Genomic DNA, 20,001 nt, shown 5'->3' with positions numbered 1-20,001 from the left:
CACACCACTACACCTTGTTAGGCCGCGGGGGGGGGGGGGGGCAGAGATGCCACACGGAGAAAAATCGCATCTCCGTCGAGGTAAGTGACTTAAAATAGTTGCCCCCGATCCCCCCCCCCAATAAAACATACCAAGAAACATTAGAAAACATACATTTAAGACATACTTAAAATAATAAAAACAGAGAGGGGACAGAAGGGGACACTAACTTACAAACCTGCACGTCTTTGGAGTGTGGGAGGAAACCGCAACTCTCGGAGAAAACCCACGGGGAGAACGTACGAACTCCATACAGACAGCACCTATAGACGCGGTAGAGGTGCTGCCTCACAGCGCCAGAGGCCCGGGTTCCATCCTGACTAAGGGGGGTTTATATGGAGTTTGTACGTTCTCTTCATTAACATGTGTGGGTTTTCTCCAGGGTTTCCTCCCACACTCCAAAGGTTTGTAGGTAGTGTAGGAAGGAACTGCAGATGCTGGTTAACACCAAACAGAGGCACAAAATGTTGGAGTAACTCAGTGGGTCAGGCAGCATCTCTGGAGAGAAGGAATGGGTGACGTTTCAGTCTGAACAAGGGTCCCGACCCATAACGTCTACCGTTCCTTCTCTCCAGAGATGCTGCCTGACCCGCTGAGTTACTCCAACATTTAATGTCTATCTTCAGGTTTGTGGGTTCATTGGCTTGGTATAATTGTAAATTGTCCCTAGCGTGTGCTGGAGAGTGTTAATGTGCGGGGATCGCTGGTCTGCGAGGACTCGGTGGGTTGAACGGCCTGTTTCCGCGGTGTATCTCTAAACTAAACTAAACTAAAATCATTTGTGTGTCACAAAAACAAAGAAATTAAGCACTGTGATATCTGTCAAAGGCATCCACATCACAAGGACACGTCATTGAAACATATAAGATTGTTAAGGGATTGGACACACTAGAGGTAGGAAACATGTTCCTGATGTTGGGGGAATCATCAGGTTCTCTGGATGCTTTCAAGAGAGAGTTAGATAGGGCTCTTAAAGATAGCAGAGTCAGGGGATATGGGGAGAAGGCAGGAACTGGGTACTGATTGTGGATGATCAGCCATGATCACATTGAATGGCGGTGCTGGCTCGAAGGGCCGAATGGCCTACTCCTGCACCTATTGTCTATTGTCTATTTATTGGCCATGACGTCAGACGCGGACGGGTTGCAACACTGCGTGCTAACCCGGTGTTTTCTCTCCGCCTCTTGCCGCAGGTCGCAAGACGTTCCCCAGGGCGAGGAGGACGCACGGAAACACGCTACGTTCGTCGGTCAACTTCAGCCCCACCGACCTCTCGCTCAGCACCAGCAGCGGCAGCAGCGTCTTCACCCCCGAGTACGAGGACAGCCGCATGCGGAGGAGAGGCAGCGACATCGACAACCCCATCCTCTCGGTCATGGACATCAGCCCCCCGAGCCACTGTAAGCCCCACACCTCCCTCAGCCCCGTCAGCAGCTCACCCACCGCTCTGTATACAGTGACCGACACAGAGTGCTGGAGTAACTCAGCGGGTCAGGCAGCATCTGTGGAGAACATGGATAGGTGACGTTTCACAGAGTGCTGGAGTAACTCAGCGGGTCAGGCAGCATCTGTGGAGAACATGGATACGTGACGTATCACAGAGTGCTGGAGTAACTCAGCGGGTCAGGCAGCATCTGCGGGCAAAGGACATACAAAGATCATGTTCATAAGTGACAGGAGCAGAATGAGGCCGTTTGGCCCATCATCTACTCCGCCATTCAATCATGGCTGATCCATCTCTCCCTCCTAGCCCCATTCCCCTGCCTTTTCCCCATAACCCCTGACACCCGCACTAATCAAGTGTCTGTCTATCACTGGAGAACATGGATAGGTGAGGTTTTGGGCAGGACCCATCCTTCAGACTGATTATAGTAGGGAGAGTGGAAAATCTGGAAGTAAAGGATAAAGAGGACAAATCAGTGCCAGCAACAGATGTCGTCGGCAAGGAGGTTCCCTTATAGGCTGACTGTGGGCTAGAGACAGGTGCGAGTCCAAGAGGGATTACATCGTTGTAAACTGTGGAACTAGTTATCCGAGGTTTAGTGGAGGACGTTTAGTTGAGGCCAGTTCATTGACTATATTTAAGAGGGAGTTAGATGTGGCCCTTGTGGCTAAAGGGATCAGGGGGTATGGAGTGAAGGCAGGTACAGGATACTGAGTTGGATGATCAGCAATGATCATATTGAATGGCGGTGCAGGCTCGAAGGGCCGAATGGCCTACTCCTGCACCTATTTTCTATGGAAGGGGAGAGGGAGTCACCTTTAATTGAAGAATTCAAAGTTCATGCCGCTGGCTACCATAGCTACCCAAGCGGAATATGAGTTGCAGTTTGCGGGTGGCCTCACTGGCAATGGAGGAGACCCAGGACAGAAATGTCAGTGTGGGAATGGGAAGGCAAATTTAAAATGGTCAGCAGGTCTACGCGTAGTCTCGCTGGGAGTGTTTCCACTATTGTGGAACTGTGGACAATAGTCTGTAGTGGATTAGTCTCTGTGGATTGTCACCTTGTGGTGGAGAAGCTTGTGTGGACCTGAGATCCTGAGAGCGATGCCGTCTGGAGCTATGCTCCTGGTAGGGCCACCCATGGCGGTATGGTCGAGGGGGAGGTCTCTGACAAAGAGCAATCCAACCAAGACCTCAACGGTGGAACAGGCGGAGGACGATGGCTGACCTTAGTGGAGCGTCACAACGGCTGGGAAGGCGGATGAAGGCTGCAGCAGAAAAGGGTCTCCGGTCGTCTTGGACTCCGTGTCACTGGATCCTGACCCAGATCTGTCAAGGACCGTGGGGTGGCTGTCTGTGCACCAGTCTCCCCACGTTAAACAAAGTCACGCACAGGCGAACTCCAACCCTGGAGACACCCATGGTCAGCCATGACCGCAGGGGGCCGAAGAGGAATCTGTAGAAGGGTCCCGACCTGAAACGTCGCTGATTCCTTCTCTCCAGAGATGCTGCCTGTCCCGCTGAGTTACTCCAGCATTTTATATCCACCAGTCTGTGGAACTGATGTGTTACAATGCTGAGAACTATATCCTGCACTCTGTCTTCCCTTTTGCTCTACCTATTGGACTTGAGTTTGAACTGATTGTATCTGTATGGTATAATCTGATCTGACTGGATAGCATGCAAAACAAAGCTTTTCATTGTACCTCGGTACATGTGACTATAACAAACATAAACCTAGATCAGATAGTACCATAAATAAATGTCATGTGTCCCAAGTTACAGTGAACAGCTTTGTTCTGCAGCTATCCAAACACACCAGATAATATTGGACATAAATACAAACAAGTCAAACTCAGTCCAATAGGTGGAGCAAAGGGGAAGATACAGAGTGCAGAATATAGTCTCAGCATTGTAACGCATCAGTTCCAGAGACAAAGTCCAAAGTCCACAATGGGGTAGAGGTGAATCGGACAGTACCCTAGCTTATGGAAGGACCGTTCAGAAGCCTGATAACAGGGGGGAAGAAGCTGTTCCTGAGTCTGGTGGTGCGTGCTTTCAAGCTTCCGTACCTTCTGCCGGACGGGAGCGGGGAGAAGAAGGAATGACCGGGGTGGGACAGGGACACGTCTTTGATTATGTCGGCTGCTTTCTCGAGGCAGCGTGAAGTGTAGATGGAGTCGATAGTGGGGAGTGTGGTGTGTGTGATGGACTGGGCTACATCTACAATGGTGGGGAGTGTGGTGTGTGTGGGACTGGGCTACATCTACAATGGTGGGGAGTGTGGTCTGTGTGATGGACTGGGCTACAGCTACAATGGTGGGGAGTGTGGTCTGTGTGATGGACTGGGCTACATCTACTATGGTGGGGAGTGTGGTCTGTGTGATGGACTGGGCTACATCTACATTGGTGGGGAGTGTGGTCTGTGTGAATGAATGAATAAGTTTATTGGTTAAGTATGTACACATACAAGGAATCTGCCTTGGTGCTCCACTCGCAAGTAACAACACGACAAACAGTAACAATTAAGAATGACACACAAAACATTAAACAATAATTAAACATGTGAATGAAATAAAATACCAGAGCAAAAGGACTGGGCTACGTCCACAACTCTGCAATTTATTGCGGTTTTGGAATGGTCAATGAGAATCATTGTTATTGTAGCGAACAAGTAGCTCTCTCGCAGTGCACAATTGTTGCAAATTTGGCTGAGGAGATGGAGTCATTCAGCACAGAACGAGGCCCTTTACCCAACTTGCCCAACCAAAATGCCCCTGTCTACACAGATCCCGCCTGCCCATGTTTGGCCCATATCCCTCTAAACCTTTCCTATCCATGTACCTATCCAAATGTCTATTAAATGCTGTGATAGTCCCTGCCTCAACTCGTTCCATACACCCACCTCCTTGAGTGAAAATGTTAGACCTCAGGTTCCTATTAAATCCATCCCCTTTCACCTTAAACTTATGTCCTGGATGGATGGATGGGTGGATGGAAAATAGGTGCAGGAGTAGGCCATTCGGCCCTTCGAGCCAGCACCGCCATTCATTGTGATCATGGCTGATCATCCACAATCAGTAACCCTTGCCTGCCTTCTCCCCATATCCCTTGATTCCGTTAGCCCCAAGAGCTCTATCTAACTCTCTTTTAAATTCATCCAGTGAATTGGCTTCCACTGCCTTCTGTGGCAGAGAATTCCACAAATTAACAAATCTCTGGGTGAAAACGATTTTTTCTCATCTCAGTTTTAAATGGCATCCCCTTTATTCTTCAACTGTGGCCTCTGGTTCTAGATTCCCATCATTGGGAACATATTTTTTGCATCTAGCTTGTCCAGTCTTTTTATAATTTTATATGTTACTATAAGATGCCCTCTCAGCCTTCTAAATTCCAGTGAATACAAATCCAGTCTCTCCAATTTTTCATCATATTACATTCCCGCTATCCTGGGCATTAACTTTGTGAACATACGCTGCACTGCCTCAATAGCAAGGATGTTCTACCTCAAATTTGGAGACCAAAACTACACACCCTCTACTTCCTGATTCTCCTAGGCTGGGAAAAAGACTGCATTCACCTTATCTATTCCCCTCGTGTTTTTATATATCTATAAGATCATCCCTCATCCTCCTGCACTCCAAGGTGCATAAAGTCCTAGCCTGCCCAACCCCTCCCTGTATCTCAGGCCCTTGGGTCCTGGCAATGTCCTCGTAAATCTTCTCTGCACTCTTTAGAGCTTAATTACATTGTTTCCCTGCAGCAGGGTGAGCAAAACTGAACAAAAATACTCCAAGTGCAGCCTCACCAACATCGTGTACAACTGTAGCATTAATGGGCCTGTCCCACTTACACAATTTTTTCGACGTCTGACGGCGCCCGTCATAGTCGCAGCAGGTGGCTGAAAATGTTCAACATATTGAAAATCCAGCGGCAACCAGAAAAAGGTACGACTCTTTGGGCGACTACTCACAGCCATACGGGCGACATGTCGCAGGGTGACGCCTGTATGGCCGTGAGTTGTCGCCCAAAGAGTCGTACCTTTTTCTGGTCGTTCCTGGATTTTCAACATGTTGAACATTTTCAGCCACCTACTGCCACTAATGACGGGTGCCGGCAGTCGCCGGATAAATCGCGTAAGTGGGACAGGCCCTTAAATTTAACAGGAGGCTGAGTGGAAACCTTTTTCAGTGGGTGGTGGGTATATGAAACAAGAAGATAGTTGAGGCTAGTACTGTTACAGCATTTAAAAGTCATTCGGATCGGTACACAGATTGGAACGGTTTAGAGGGATATGGGCCAAATGTTTTGATGGGGCATCTTGGTTGGCATTGATGAGTTGGGCCGAAGGGCCTGAGTGACTATGACTGGTTGTATTGACCAAGTGACTGAACAATTGATCTCTTTCGAAGGTAGACAAAAAATGCTGGAGAAACTCAGCGGTTGAGGCATCATCTCGAGAGAAGGAATGGGTGACGTTTCGGGTCGAGGCCCTTCTTCAGACAGAGCCTCGACCTAAAACGTCGCCCATTCCTTCTCTCCATAGATGCTGCCTCACCCGCTGAGTTTCTCCAGCATTTTTTGTCTACCTTCGATTTTTCCAGCATCTTTCTTAAACAATTGAAGGTAGACAAATGGAAATATTCTTAAACAATTGAACTCTTTCCGTCCGTATCACATACGGCAATCCATTTCTCTTCTAGTCTGAGTCTAAGGATGTGCAGAGAAGATTCACGAGGACATTACCAGGATCCAAGGGCCTTCTAGTCTGAGGATTCTGCATAGCACCGTAGACCTAGATTGGCATTAATATTTCATGTTCATAAGCTCATAATGTTACAGGAGTAGAATTAGGCCATTCAGCCCATCAATTCTACTCTGCCATTCAATCATGGCTGATGTATCTTTCCCTCTCAACCCCATTCTCCCCATAACTCCTGACAGCCTTTGCTTTCATCGAAGCAACACACCACCCATCGCCATAATGGCAGTGCAAAGATGGCACCTTGTTGGTGAATGAGACACTGCGCTGTCGTCACCCTCTGCTGTTTGCTTCCCTCAGCTCCGCGAGCACCTTCCAACTGGCGACTGGGCAAGCTGCTGGGCCAAGGGGCGTTTGGCAGGGTGTACCTGTGCTACGACGCGGACACAGCCCGAGAGCTGGCCGTGAAGCAGGTGCAGTTCGACCCCGACAGCCCGGAGACCAGCAAGGTGAGTTAGTGTCCTGGACACCGGGGCAAACACAGTGCTGGAGAAACTCAGGAGGGGAGGCACAGTGGCGTAACCTCACAGCGCCAGAGACCCTGGGCTCGAGCCTGACCTCAGCTGCTGTCTGTGTGTGTGGAGTTTGCACGTTCTCCCCGTGCCCGCGTGGGTTTCCTCAAGGTGCTCCATTTTCCTCCCAACATATAAGATTGTTAAGGGTTTGGACACGCTAGAGGCAGGAAACATGTTCCCGATGTTGGGGGAGTCCAGAACCAGGGGCCACAGTTTAAGAATAAGGGGTAAGCCATTTAGAACGGAGATGAGGAAACACTTTTTCTCACAGAGAGTTGTGAGTCTGTGGAATTCTCTGCCTCAGAGGGCGGTGGAGGCAGGTTCTCTGGATACTTTCAAGAGAGAGCTAGATAGGGCTCTTAAAGATAGCGGAGTCAGGGGATATGGGGAGAAGGCAGGAACGAGGTACTGATTGGGGATGATCAGCCATGATCACATTGAATGGCGGTGCTGGCTCGAAGGGCCGAATGGCCTCCTCCTGCACCTGTTGTCTATTGTCACATGCCGAAGACGTGCAGGTTTGTAGGTTAATTGTAGGTTACATTGCCCCTAGTATGTCAGGCATGGATAAGAAAGTGGGATAACATAGAACTAGTGTGAACGGGTGATTGATAGTCAGTGGGCCGAAGGGCCTGTTTCCATGCTTAGTTTAGTTTAGAGATACAGCGCTGAAACAGGCTCTTCGGCCAACTGAGTCCACACTGACCAACGATCCCCACACACGCTAGCACTATCCAACACGCACTGGGGACAATTTATACCAAGCCAATTAACCTACAAACCTGTACGCCTTTGGAGTGTGGGAGGAAACCGAAGATCTCGGAGAAAACCCACGCAGGTCACGGGGAGAGCATACAAACTCCGTACAGGCAGCACCCGTAGTCAGGATGGAACCCGGGTATCTAGCGCTGTAGGGCAGTAGCTCTATCGTTGTGCCATCGTGCCGCACAATACTATATCTTTCAGTCAAAAAAAATATTTTTAAAATATCAATTCACTGATTCCTGAAGATTGCACATTTGGGATTTCCTGATGGACTAACGGGGGTTTATTTCTTCTCAGGAGGTAAACGCTCTGGAATGTGAGATCCAACTGCTGAAGAATCTCCAGCACGAGAGGATTGTACAGTACTACGGTTGCTTGAGGGACCCTCAGGACAGAACCCTTTCGATCTTCATGGAGTACATGCCAGGGGTAAGTACCGGATGATCGCTGGTCGGCACAGACTCGGTGGGCCAAAGGGCCTGTTTCTCAGTTTTATTTAATGTCACATGCACCGAGGTACAGTGAAAATCTTTTGTTGCCTGCTAACCAGTCAGCAAAGAGACTATGCATGATTACAATCGAGCCGTTCAGGAATAGCCGATAAAGGAATAACGTTTAGTGCAAGGTAAAGTCCGATCAAAGATAGCCCGAGGGTCCCGGATGAGGTATATAGTTCAGCACTCTGGTTGTGATGGGATGGTTCAGTTGCTTGCTAACAGCTAGGAAGAAACTGTCCCTGAATCTGGAGGTGTGCGTTTTCACACTTTTTAACTTTTTGCCCGTGGGAGTGGCTAGGGTGCGACTGGTCCTTGATTATGCTGCTGGCCTTGCCGAGGCAGCGTGAGGTGTAAATTGAGGTGTAAAATGGAAGGGAGGTAGGTTTAGAAACATAGAAACACAGAAAATAGTTGCAGGAGGAGGCCACTCGCCAGCACCGCCATTCATTGTGATCATGGCTGATCGTCCCCAATCAATAATCCGTGCCTGCCTTCTCCCCATATCCTTTGATTCCACTAGCCCCTGGGGCTCTATCTAACTGTCTATCTAATCCATCCAGTGACTTGGCTTCCACTGCCCTCTGTGGCAGGGATTTCCACAAATTCACAACTGTGTGAAAACGTTTTTTCTCACTTTAGTCTTAAATGGCCTCCACATTTATTCTAAGACTGTGGCCCCTGGTTCTGGACTCGCCCAACATTGGGAACATTTTTCCTGCATCTAGCTTGTCCAGCCCTTTTATAATTTTATATGTTTCTATAAGATAACCCTTCATCCTTCTAAACACCAATGAATACAAGCCTAGTCTTTTCAATCTTTCCTCATATGGCAGTCCCGCCATCCTAGGGATCAATCTGGTGAACCTACGCTGCACTGCCTCAATCACAAGGATGTCCTTCCTCAAATAAGGAGACCAAAACTGTACGCAATACTCCAGATGTGGTCTCACCAGAGCCCTATACAACTGCAGAAGAATGTGGTCTGCTGGCTGGCTGGTTAGCACGCAGCAAAAGCTTTTTGCTGTACCTCAGTACACGGGACAATAAACTGAACTGAAGTGTGTTGTCCCTCAACAGGGTTCGATCAAAGACCAGCTGAAAGCCTACGGGGCGCTGACGGAGAACGTGACCCGGCGGTACACGCGGCAGATCCTGGAGGGCGTTTCGTATCTACACAGCAGTATGATCGTGCACCGAGATGTAAAAGGTGAGCGTGGCAGAGGTGCCCAGCACACCAGCATCACGGACACTCAGCACGGGCTGGACGGCCAAAGAACCCTCCTCCCAGAATAATAAGAGTACCGCGCGGACTACCGTAGGTAGATAAAAATGCTGGAGAAACTCAGCGGGTCAGGCAGCGTCTATGGAGCGAAGGAATAGGTGACGTTTCGGGTCGAGACCCTTCTTCAGACTGATGTGGGGGGGTGGGGGCGGGCAGAAGAAGAAAGGATGAGGTGGTGACAGTGGGCGGTGTGAGAGCTGGGGAGGGGAGGGGAAAAAAGGGAAAAAGCAGGGACTACCTGAAATTAGAGAAGTCAATGTTCATACCCAAGCGAAATATGAGGTGCTGCTCCTCCAATTTACGGGGGGGGGACTCACTGGCCATGGAGGAGGCCCGGGACAGAAAGGTCGGATTCGGAATGTGAGGGGGAGTTGAAGTGGACTACCGTGTTCAGTTAAGTTTCACATTTAGCTTAGACATAAAATGGGGACAAAGACGTACAGGTTTAGCTTAATTAGCTTCGTGCAAATGTAAAAATTGTTTTTTGTGTATGTAGTATAGTGTTAATGTGCGGGGATCGCTGGTCGGCCCGGACTCGGTGGATCCGAAGGGCTTGTTTCCGCGCTGTATCTCTAAACTAAATTAAACTAGACCGAAAGTGAAGGAAGGAACTGCAGATGCTGGTTTAATCGTAATCATAATCATACTTTATTAGCCAAGTGTGTTTTGCAACATACAAAGAATTTTATTCGGCATACATTAATACCAATAAAAAGCAACAGAACACACAAAATACATTTTAACATGAACATCCACCACAGTGACTCCTCCACATTCCTCACTGTGATGCAAGGCGAAAAAAAGTTCAATCTTCCGTTGACGGGACGATCTTGGCTCCCATAGCCGGCGGTCAGGCCCTCCGCGTAGGGGCGATCAAGCTCCCACTTTGGGGGGGGGGATTCTCAGATCCCCCGCGCCGGGCGATCGGACCACGGGTCAGGGCTGGTCGAAATCTGCACCGTTCGGAGCTTCCCGACATTGGTCTCTGCCCGAGACCGCGAGCTCCTCGATGTTGAAATCCGCAGGCCGTGGTTGGAGCGTCGATCTCAGGCAAGGGATCGCAGGCTCCGATGGTAAGCCCGCGGTGGGGCTCAAAGTCAGTCCCGAGCAAGGCCTCCAGCTCCATAATGTTAGGCCACAGAGCGACCGGAGATACGACCTGGAAAACAATCGCATCTCCGGCAAGGTTAGAGATTGGAAAAAAAGGTTTCCCCCTCCCCCTCCCCCTCCCTCACCCCCCACATAAATCAAACCAGAGTACATCAACACATACTTTCACATACACTAAAAATAACAAAAAAAAGACAGACAGATTGTTGGCGAGGCTGCCATCGTGTGGCTCCCCTGGTGTGTTTTTCTGAAGAAGCCTGGTACCAGAACGTGGTGATACCCCAACATCATCGTCATCCTAACCAAGAAGGGTCTCGACCCGAAGCGTCGCCCATTCCTTCTCTCCAGAGACGCTGCCTGTCCTGCTGAGTCAGTCCAGCATTTGGTGTCTATCTTCGGTTTAAACCAGCATCTGCAGTTCCTTCCTTCACTTTTGGTTTTGTTTTGTTTAGTTTAGAGATACAGCACGGAAACAAGCCCTTCGGACCACAGGGTCAGCGCCAACCAGCAATCCCCAAACATTAGCACTTCTCATACACTAGGGGCATTTATACCAAGCCAATTAGCTTACAAACCTGTACATCTTTGGGGTGTGGGAAAAAACTGAAGATCTCGGAGAAAACCCACGCATATATGTACATGGGTTTTACGTAGTCGGGATCGAACCTGGGTCTCCAACGCTGTAAGGCAGCAACTCTACCGCTGTGCCACCATGCAGTTCACTTTAGTAGTTTAGAGGTACAGTGAAAAGCTTTTGTTGCGTGCTAACCAGTCAGCGGAAAGACAATGCATGATTACAATCGAGCCATTCACAGTGTATAGATTACAGGATAAAGGGAATAATGTTTAGTGCAAGGTAAAGCCAGCAAAGTCCGATCAAGGATAATCCGAGGGTCTCCAATGAGGTAGATGGGAGGTCAGGACCGCTCTCTAGTTGGTGAGAGGACGGTTCGGTTGCCTGATAACAGCCGGGAAGAAACTGTCCCTGAATCTGGAGGTGTGCGCTTTCACACTTCACATGGGCAGCTGATGATGGTGGGGAACTGTGTGTGGAAGGTGTCTGAGGTTATCGTGGTTTGGGACTGGGGAACTGTGTGTGGAAGGGTCTGAGGTTATCGTGGTTTGGGACTGGGGAACTGTGTGGAAGGGTCTGAGGTTATCGTGGTTTGGGACTGGGGAACTGTGTGTGGAAGGGTCTGAGGTTATCGTGGTTTGGGACTGGGGAACTGTGTGTGGAAGGGTCTGAGGTTATCGTGGTTTGGGACTGGGGAACTGTGTGTGGAAGGGTCTGAGGTTATCGTGGTTTGGGACTGGGGAACTGTGTGTGGAAGGGTCTGAAGTTATCGTGGTTTGGGGCTGGGGAACTGTGTGGAAGGTGTCTGAGGTTATCGTGGTTTGGGGCTGGGGAACTGTGTGCGGAAGGTGTCTGAGGTTATGGTGGTTTGGGACTGGGGAACTGTGTGTGGAAGGTGTCTGAGGTTATCGTGGTTTGGGACTGGGGAACTGTGTGTGGAAGGGTCTGAGGTTATCGTGGTTTGGGACTGGGGAACTGTGTGTGGAAGGGTCTGAAGTTATCGTGGTTTGGGACTGGGGAACTGTGTGTGGAAGGGTCTGAGGTTATCGTGGTTTGGGACTGGGGAACTGTGTGTGGAAGGGTCTGAGGTTATCGTGGTTTGGGGCTGGAGAACTGTGTGTGGAAGGGTCTGAGGTTATCGTGGTTTGGGGCTGGGGAACTGTGTGTGGAAGTGTCTGAGATGCCTGCTCTTCCTTCGATAGGTGCGAACATTCTGCGGGACTCTGCGGGCAATGTAAAGCTGGGAGACTTTGGAGCGAGCCGGAGGCTGCAGACCATCTGCCTGTCTGGGTCGGGGATGAAGTCCGTCACCGGCACTCCCTACTGGATGAGCCCAGAGGTGATCAGCGGCGAGGGCTATGGCAGGAAAGCCGACATCTGGTAAGTTGCCGCCGCGTCCGGTGGAGAGAGCCGGGAGGTTTATTGTGAACACCCTCACTCAGCGAGGTAATGAAGAAGGTCTACGCAACGCTAGCATTTACTTCATGAGGACTAGATACAAAGACCGGATGTAATGCTGAGGCTCTATAAGGTGCTGGTCAGACCACATTTGGAACATCGTCAACAGTTTTAGACCCCCATATCTGAGGAAGGATGTGCTGGCTCTGGAGAGGGTTTAGAGGAGGTTTACGAGAATGATCCCAGAAATGAGTGGGTTAACATATGATGAGCGTTTGTCGGCACTGGGCCTGTACTCGCTGGAGTTCAGAAGAATGAGGGGGGAACGTCATTGAAACTTACCAAATAATGAAAGGAGATGGATGTGGAGAGGATGTTTCCACTAGTGGGAGAGTCTAGGATCAGAGGACACAGCCTCAGAATTAAAGAACATTCCTTTCGGAAGGAGATGAGGAGGAATTTATTTAGCCAGAGGGTGGTGAATCTGTGGAATTCTGCCACAGACAGCTGTGGAGCCCAAGTCAGTGGATATTTTTAAGGCAGAGATAGATAAATTCTTGATTAGTACGGGTGTCGGGTTATAGGGAGAAGGCAGGAGAATGAGGTTAAGAGGGAGTGATAGACCAGCGATGATTGAATGGTGGAATAGACGATGGGCCGAATGGCCTAATTCTCCTCTAGTCATTTATGAACTTATGACATAGATGGTCAAACATACCAGCCTCAGCATTAGGATTTGACCCGCACTCCATAACATTAGCTTCTGGGTTATGGAGTTACAGTGATACAGTGTGGAAACAGCCCCTTCAGCCCAACTTGCCCACACTGGTCAACATGTCCCATCTACACTAGCCCCACCTGCCTGCATTTGGCCCATATCCCTCCAAACCTGACCTATCCATGTACCTGTCTAATTGTTTCTTCAATGTTGGGATAGTCCCAGCCTCAACTACCTCCTCTGGCAGCTTGTTCCATACACTCTCCACCCTTAGTGTGAAAAAGTTACTCCTCAGATTCCTATTAAATCTTTTCCCCCCTCACCTTAAACCTATGTCCTCTGGTCCTCGATTCCCTTACTCTGGGGACCCACACTCTGTAGATGTTTGTAAGAGATCCATGACAACGTCTAGAGTGAACCATCAGTCTTGTCTTCTTCTTGGTAGCTGCGACCATGGTGGAAACCCAGGCAGACGGGTCATTCTGAGAAGCTTCAGTCTGAAGAAGGGTCCCGACCCAATACTCAATAGACAATAGGTGCAGGAGTAGGCACCTACTCCTGATTGACATGGAGGGATATGGATAATGTGCAAGCAGATAAGAGTTGATCTTGTTTGGCACAGACATAGTGGGCCGAATGGCCTGTTCCTGTGCTGTACTATTCTATGTTCTGCTGTTGAACTGGCTGTCTGCTGATTAATGTGACACCCAGGGCTTTCCACTGGTCTAACGCTCCCTCAGGCCCTTTCCGTTCAGGTCAGTTTATGGTCACATGTACCGAGGTACAGTGAAAAGCTTTAGTTGCCTGCTATCCAGTCAGCAGAAAGACAATACATGATTACAATTGAGTCTTATACAGTGTGTAGATACATCATAAGGGAATAACATTTAGCAAAGTCCAATCAAGGATAGTCCTGGGGTCACAAATGAGATAGTATCTCGGGACCACTCTCTAGTTAAGAGGACGGTTCAGTTGCCTGATAACAGCCGGGAAGAAACTGTCCCTGAATCTGGAGGTGTGCGTTCGTTTTCACACTTCTGTACCTCTTGCCCGATGGGAGAGGGGAGGAGAGAGAGTGACCGGGGTGAGACTTGTCCTTTCCAAACCATAATTTGTGTTGCAAATGTTTCCATTTTGCATGGACCATGCCACATTATTTGCCCAGTTTGCTCCAGTATTTCCGTGTGTTGCTTCCTCGTGTTTACTGCTCAACCCAGCTTCATTTCAACGGCCAATTTGATCCTGCTGCCCTGACCTCCGAGCACACCTCCTTTCAGAGAAACAGCCGGTCAATAGATAATAGACAATAGGTGCAGGAGTAGGCCATTCGGCCCTTCGAGCCAGCACCGCCATTCAATATGATCATGGCTGATCATCCCCAATCAGTACCCCGTTCTTGCCTTCTCCCCATATCCCCTGACTCCGCTATCTTTAAGAGCCCTATCTAGCTCTCTCTTGAAAGCATCCAGAGAACCGGCCTCCACCGCCCTCTGAGGCAGAGTCACACAGCGTGGAAACAGGCCCTTCAGCCCAACTTGCCCACGTTGACCAACATGTCCCATCTACACTAGTCCCACCCACTCGCGTTTGGCCCATATTCCTCTCAACCTAACCTGTCCATGTACCTGTCTAAATGTTTCATAAACGCTGCGTTAACACCAGAAAGAAAATGTTAACACACCGGAAGGAAAATTGGTCTTTTTCAACTATTTCAATCCTCCTTACGGGCCTGTCCTACTTTCACGACCTAATTCACGACCTTTTTTACTCGTGGACATTTTACATCATGCTAGAAAAAATGCCCCAACCTACTTGTTGCCACGAGTACCCACGACTAGCATCACGGCCTGCTACGACCCACCTACGATCTCGTGACGACCATGCTGCGAGTATGAGACAAGGGCAAACTCGGCAGAGGTCGTGAATTAGGTTGTGAGAGTGGGACAGGCCCTTTAATTAGAATTGGTATTGACCCTTGTGTGCCAGTGGTTAGTTATGACTTCTGGAGAAAGTAGAATATAGAACAATACAGCACAAGAACAGGCCCTTCTGCCCACAATGCCTACCAATGTGCCAATAAACAAAACTGAAATGCCTGACCCGCTGAGTAACTCCAGCGTTCTAGTATCTGTCTTTGGTATAAACCCGCTTCTGCCGGTCCTTTTTATCACAGGCTGCAGAACCCGCTGCGTTTAGTTTTAGTGTAGTTTAGTTTAGTTTATTGTCCCGTATACCGAGGAACAGTGAAAAGCTTTTGTTACATGCAAACCAGTCAGTGGAAAGACAATACATGATTACAATCGAGCCGTCCACAGTGATAAAGGGAATAACGTTTAGTGCAAGGTAAAGTCCAGTCAGGTCCGATTAAAAATAGTCCGAGGTCATAGGGGCAGAATTAGGCCATTCGGTCCATCAAGTCTACTCCGGCATTCAATCATGGCTGATCTATCTCTCCCTCCTAACCCCATTCTCCTGCCTTCTCCCCATAACCTCAGACACCCGTACTAATCAAGAATCTATCTATCTCTGCCTTAAAAATATCCATTGACTTGGCCTCCACAGCCTTCCGTGGCGAAGAATTCCACAGAATCACCACCCTCTGACTAAAGAAATTCCTCCTCATCTCCTTCCTAAAGGAACGTCCTTTAATTCTGAGTTTATGACCTCTGGTCCTAGACTCTCCCACTAGTGGAAACATCCTCTCCACATCCACTCTATCCAGGCCTTTCACTATTCGGTAAGTTTCAATGAGGTGCCCCCTCATCCTTCTAAATGGAGTTAGTGCCGTCAAACGCTCATCAGGCATTAACCTACTCATTCCTGGGATCATTCTTGTAAACCTCCTCTTGACCCTCTCTGGCACTGCTGCTGACGATGGAAAGTTCTGGATGTCACATTAATCTGCAGTTCAGTGGACGCCGGCACCCTGCCTGTACGGAGTTTGTACGTTTGTACGTTTAGAAGGATGAGAGGGCATCTTATTAAGGGTTTGACACGCTACAGGCAGGAAACATGTTCCTGATGTTGGGGGAGTCCAGAACCAGGGTCCACAGTTTAAGAATAAGGGGTAAGCCATTTAGAACGGAGATGAGGAAACACTTTTTCACACAGAGAGTTGTGAGTCTTTGGAATTCTCTGCCTCAGAGGGCGGTGGAGGCAGGTTCTCTGGATGCTTTCAAGAGAGAGCTAGATAGGGCTCTTAAAGATAGCGGAGTCAGGGGACATGGGGAGAAGGCAGGAACGGGGTACTGATTGGGGATGATCAGCCATGATCACATTGAATGGCGGTGCTGGCTTGAAGGGCCGAATTGCACCTATTGTCCATTGTGTATTGGGTCAGGACCCTTCTTCAGACTGAAAGTGGAGGTTGGGGAATGAACTGGAAGCTTTTGGATAGGCACATTGATATGGAGGGATATGGATTATGTGCAAGCAGATAAGAGTTGATCTTGGCATCTTGTTTGGCACAGACATAGTGGGCCGAAGGGCCTGTTCCTGTGCTGTACTATTCTATGTTCTGCTGTTGAACTGGCTGCCTGCTGATTAATGTGACACCCAGGGCTTTCCACTGGTCTAACGCTCCCTCAGGCCCTTAATGTTCAGGTCTTGGGCCTATGTTCTCTCCCCCCCACCACCACCCCCCCCCCCCTCCCCCGGTGACCCAAGATTCAAGAGTCAAGAGAGTTATTGTCATGTGTCCCTGATAGGACAATGAAATTCTTACTTTGCTTCAGCACATAGTAGGCATGAATACAGAACAGATCAGTGTGTCCATATACCATTGTACAAATATATACACACATGAATAAATAAACTGATCAAGTGCAAATAACAGATAATGGGCTATTAATGTTCAGAGTTTTGTCCAAGCCAAGTTTAATAGCCTGATGGCTGTGGGGAAATAGCTATTCCTGAACCTGGACGTTGCAGTCTTCAGGCTCCTGTACCTTCTACCTGAAGGTAGCAGGGAGATGAGTGTATGGCCAGGATGGTGTGGGTCCTTGATGATACTGCCAGCCTTTTTGAGGCAGCAACTGCGATAGATCCCCTCGATGGAAGGGAGGTCAGAGCCGATGATGGACTGGGCAGTGATTACTACTTTTTGTAGTCGTTTCCTCTCGCGTGGGTTTTCTCCGGGTGCTCCGACCACCGTTGACGTTTGCCTCTTTGCCTCCCCCTCCCCCCCCCTGCGTTGTGTAGGAGCGTTGGGTGCACGGTGGTGGAGATGTTGACAGAGAAGCCCCCCTGGGCCGAGTTTGAAGCCATGGCGGCCATTTTCAAGATCGCCACCCAGCCCACCAACCCTCAGCTGCCTCCCCACGTGTCCGAACACTGCCGGGACTTTTTGAAAAAGATCTTTGTTCCGATGAAGCAGAGGCCGCCAGCGGAAGAACTCTTACGCCACACCTTTGTGCACTCTCACTAGCGGCCAACCTCAACATCTGACGCGTTTGTTTTTTCTATCTGATTGCACTTTTTACCGTATAATTTTGGTGATTCTAGGTGGTTCCCTAGGGTGTAATTTATACTTCGAGTTGTATTTATAATGAGATTTTTTTGCATTCCCGCAAAAGGGGAACGATCGGAAGATTTTTTACAGTATGTTCACACGGTATTCTGATGTTCAAGGTAAAGCACTTTATTACATAACTCATTCCTGATCACTAATCGCCAGGTTCGGTGGCGACCCCCCTCTTTCCCTCACGAAAGGGATAGTCCCGCTTACGCCATTTTTTTCCCGGCGACTTGCCGGCACCCGTCATTCGTCGCAGCCGGTCGCCGAACATTTTCAACGTGTGGAAAATCCAGCGGCAACCAGAAAAAAAGGTACGACTTTTTGAGCGACCACTCGCGTCTTTGGGCGACTACTCACGACCTGAACGGATATGAACAGAAATTTTCAACATGTTGAAAATCCGGCGGCGACCAGAAAAAGGCACGACTCTTTGGGCGACTACTCACGGCCATACAGGCGTCACCCCGCGACAAGTCTTCAGGCTTGTTCTGAACTACTCACGACCATACAGGCCTCACCCCGCGACAGGGGCCACAAGTCGCGGGGTGAGGCCTGTATGGTCGTGAGTAGTTCAGAATAAGGGGTAAGCCATTTAGAACGGAGACGAGGAAACACTTTTTCTCACAGAGAGTGGTGAGTCTGTGGAATTCTCTGCCTCAGAGGGCGGTGGAGGCCGGTTCTCTGGATACTTTCAAGAGAGAGCTAGATAGGGCTCTTAAAGATAGCGGAGTCAGGGGATATGGGGAGAAGGCAGGAACGGGGTCGTGATTGGGGATGATCAGCCATGATCACATTGAATGGCGGTGCTGGCTCGAAGGGCCGAATGACCTACTCCTGCACCTGTTGTCTATTGTCAAAAGAGTCGTACATTTTTCTGGTCGCCGCTGGATTTTCAACATGTTGGAAAGTTTCGGCAACCTGCTGCAACTAATGACGGGTGCCGGCAAGTCACCGAAGAAACCGCGTAAGTGGGACAGGCCCTTAAGTGTAAGAGTTTATCTATCGCCTGCCGAGGGCAAAGACTGAACCCCCCCCCCCCCCCCCCCCCCCGAATGTGTTTGCCCTCAGTAAGTTGCAGAGGAGAGTCTCTCCTCCATTGCTGATTAGCTGTGTACAGTTTGTCCTCTAGAATGTGTAGGAAGGAACTGCAGGTGCAGCTTTACACTGAAGGTAGACACAAAAGGCTGGAGTAACTCGGCCGGACAGGCATGTTCCCAATGTTTGGGGAGTCCAGAACCAGGGGCCACAGTTTAGGAACAAGGGGTGAGCCATTTGGAACGGAGACGAGGAAACACTTTCACACAGAGTTGTGAGTCTGTGGAATTCTCTGCCTCAGAGGCCGGTTCTCTGGATACTTTCAAGAGAGAGCTAGACAGGGCTCTTAAAGATAGCGTCAGGAGATATGGGGAGAAAGCAGGAACGGGGTACTGATTGTGGATGATAAGTCATGATCACATTGAATGGCGGTGCTGGCTCGAAGGGCCGAATTGGCCTACTCCTGCACCTATAGTCTTTTGTCTATTGTCATCTCTGGAGGGAACCAATTGGTGTATGTGATAATAAATGTCCTTTGTATCCTTTGTCGGAATGGGTGACGTTTCTGGTCGAGTCTGAAGAAGGGTCTCGACCCGAAACGCCCATTCCTTCCATCCAGAGATGCTGCCTGTCCCGCCGAGTTACTCCAGCATTTTGTGTCTATCTTCAGTCCTCTAGAATCTTCGCTGATCAGCTCATGTTCCAGCATTGCCGCGTAGAATTATGGTGAGAGGGGTGAAAGGGCACGGTGTAACCAAACTCCTTCCTCCTACTTCCACATCAGCAAGCCGCTTGCCCCAGACGAAATGGTGGAAGAATGGCGCAGCGGGTAGAGCTGCTGCCTCACAGCGGCAGAGGCCCGGGTTCCATCCCGACTATGGGTGCTGTCTGTACGGAGTTTGTACGTTCTCCCCGTGACTCCGTGGATTTTCTCCGGGTGCTCCGGTTTCCTCTCACATTCCAAAAACGTGCGGGTTTGTAGGTTAATAGGCTTCGGTAAGATTATAAATTGTCCCTGTAGGATAGTGCTAGTGTGCGTGGTGATAGCTGGTCAGCGGGGCCTCAGTGGGCCGAAGGGCCTGTTTCCGTGCTGTGTCTCAAAAGCTAATGTGTCCTCCTTGAAGGGGTGGTTGTTGATGTAGAGTCGGTGTGTGGAGCCTCTCGTTGGTGCACTTGTCTACAGCTCCTGTCACAGGCAACACTCCAGACAGGCCCGTGTCTTTGTTCTCTGTGTCTTTGTCCTTGGATTCTGCTGAGGTAAGACCCCTGTCTGGCCACGGCTGTCTGTGTGTGACTGTCTGTGACCAAACCCTGTCTGACCAGGGCTGTCTGTGTGTGACTGTCTG

The 20,001-nt window shown here is 49.5% G+C and overlaps 1 protein-coding gene across 1 annotated transcript in view; it reads left to right on the top strand.

The window, feature by feature from the left end:
* Nucleotides 1-17,991, top strand: part of map3k2 (mitogen-activated protein kinase kinase kinase 2) — a 38,953-nt gene extending 20,962 nt beyond the window's left edge. Inside the window, exons 11-16 of the mRNA XM_033024957.1 lie at nucleotides 1,233-1,439; nucleotides 6,546-6,694; nucleotides 7,823-7,954; nucleotides 9,100-9,229; nucleotides 12,191-12,368; nucleotides 17,305-17,991. Of these exons, the coding sequence (XP_032880848.1) occupies nucleotides 1,233-1,439; nucleotides 6,546-6,694; nucleotides 7,823-7,954; nucleotides 9,100-9,229; nucleotides 12,191-12,368; nucleotides 17,305-17,530 (1,022 nt within the window). The 3' untranslated portion in view covers nucleotides 17,531-17,991. The remainder of the gene's footprint in view (nucleotides 1-1,232; nucleotides 1,440-6,545; nucleotides 6,695-7,822; nucleotides 7,955-9,099; nucleotides 9,230-12,190; nucleotides 12,369-17,304) is intronic.
* The last annotated feature ends 2,010 nt before the right edge of the window (nucleotides 17,992-20,001 follow it).

Source organism: Amblyraja radiata, chromosome 7, assembly GCF_010909765.2.
Source record: "Amblyraja radiata isolate CabotCenter1 chromosome 7, sAmbRad1.1.pri, whole genome shotgun sequence".
Taxonomy (NCBI): Eukaryota; Metazoa; Chordata; class Chondrichthyes; order Rajiformes; family Rajidae; genus Amblyraja; species Amblyraja radiata.
This window is presented reverse-complemented; position numbering and strand designations above follow the sequence as displayed.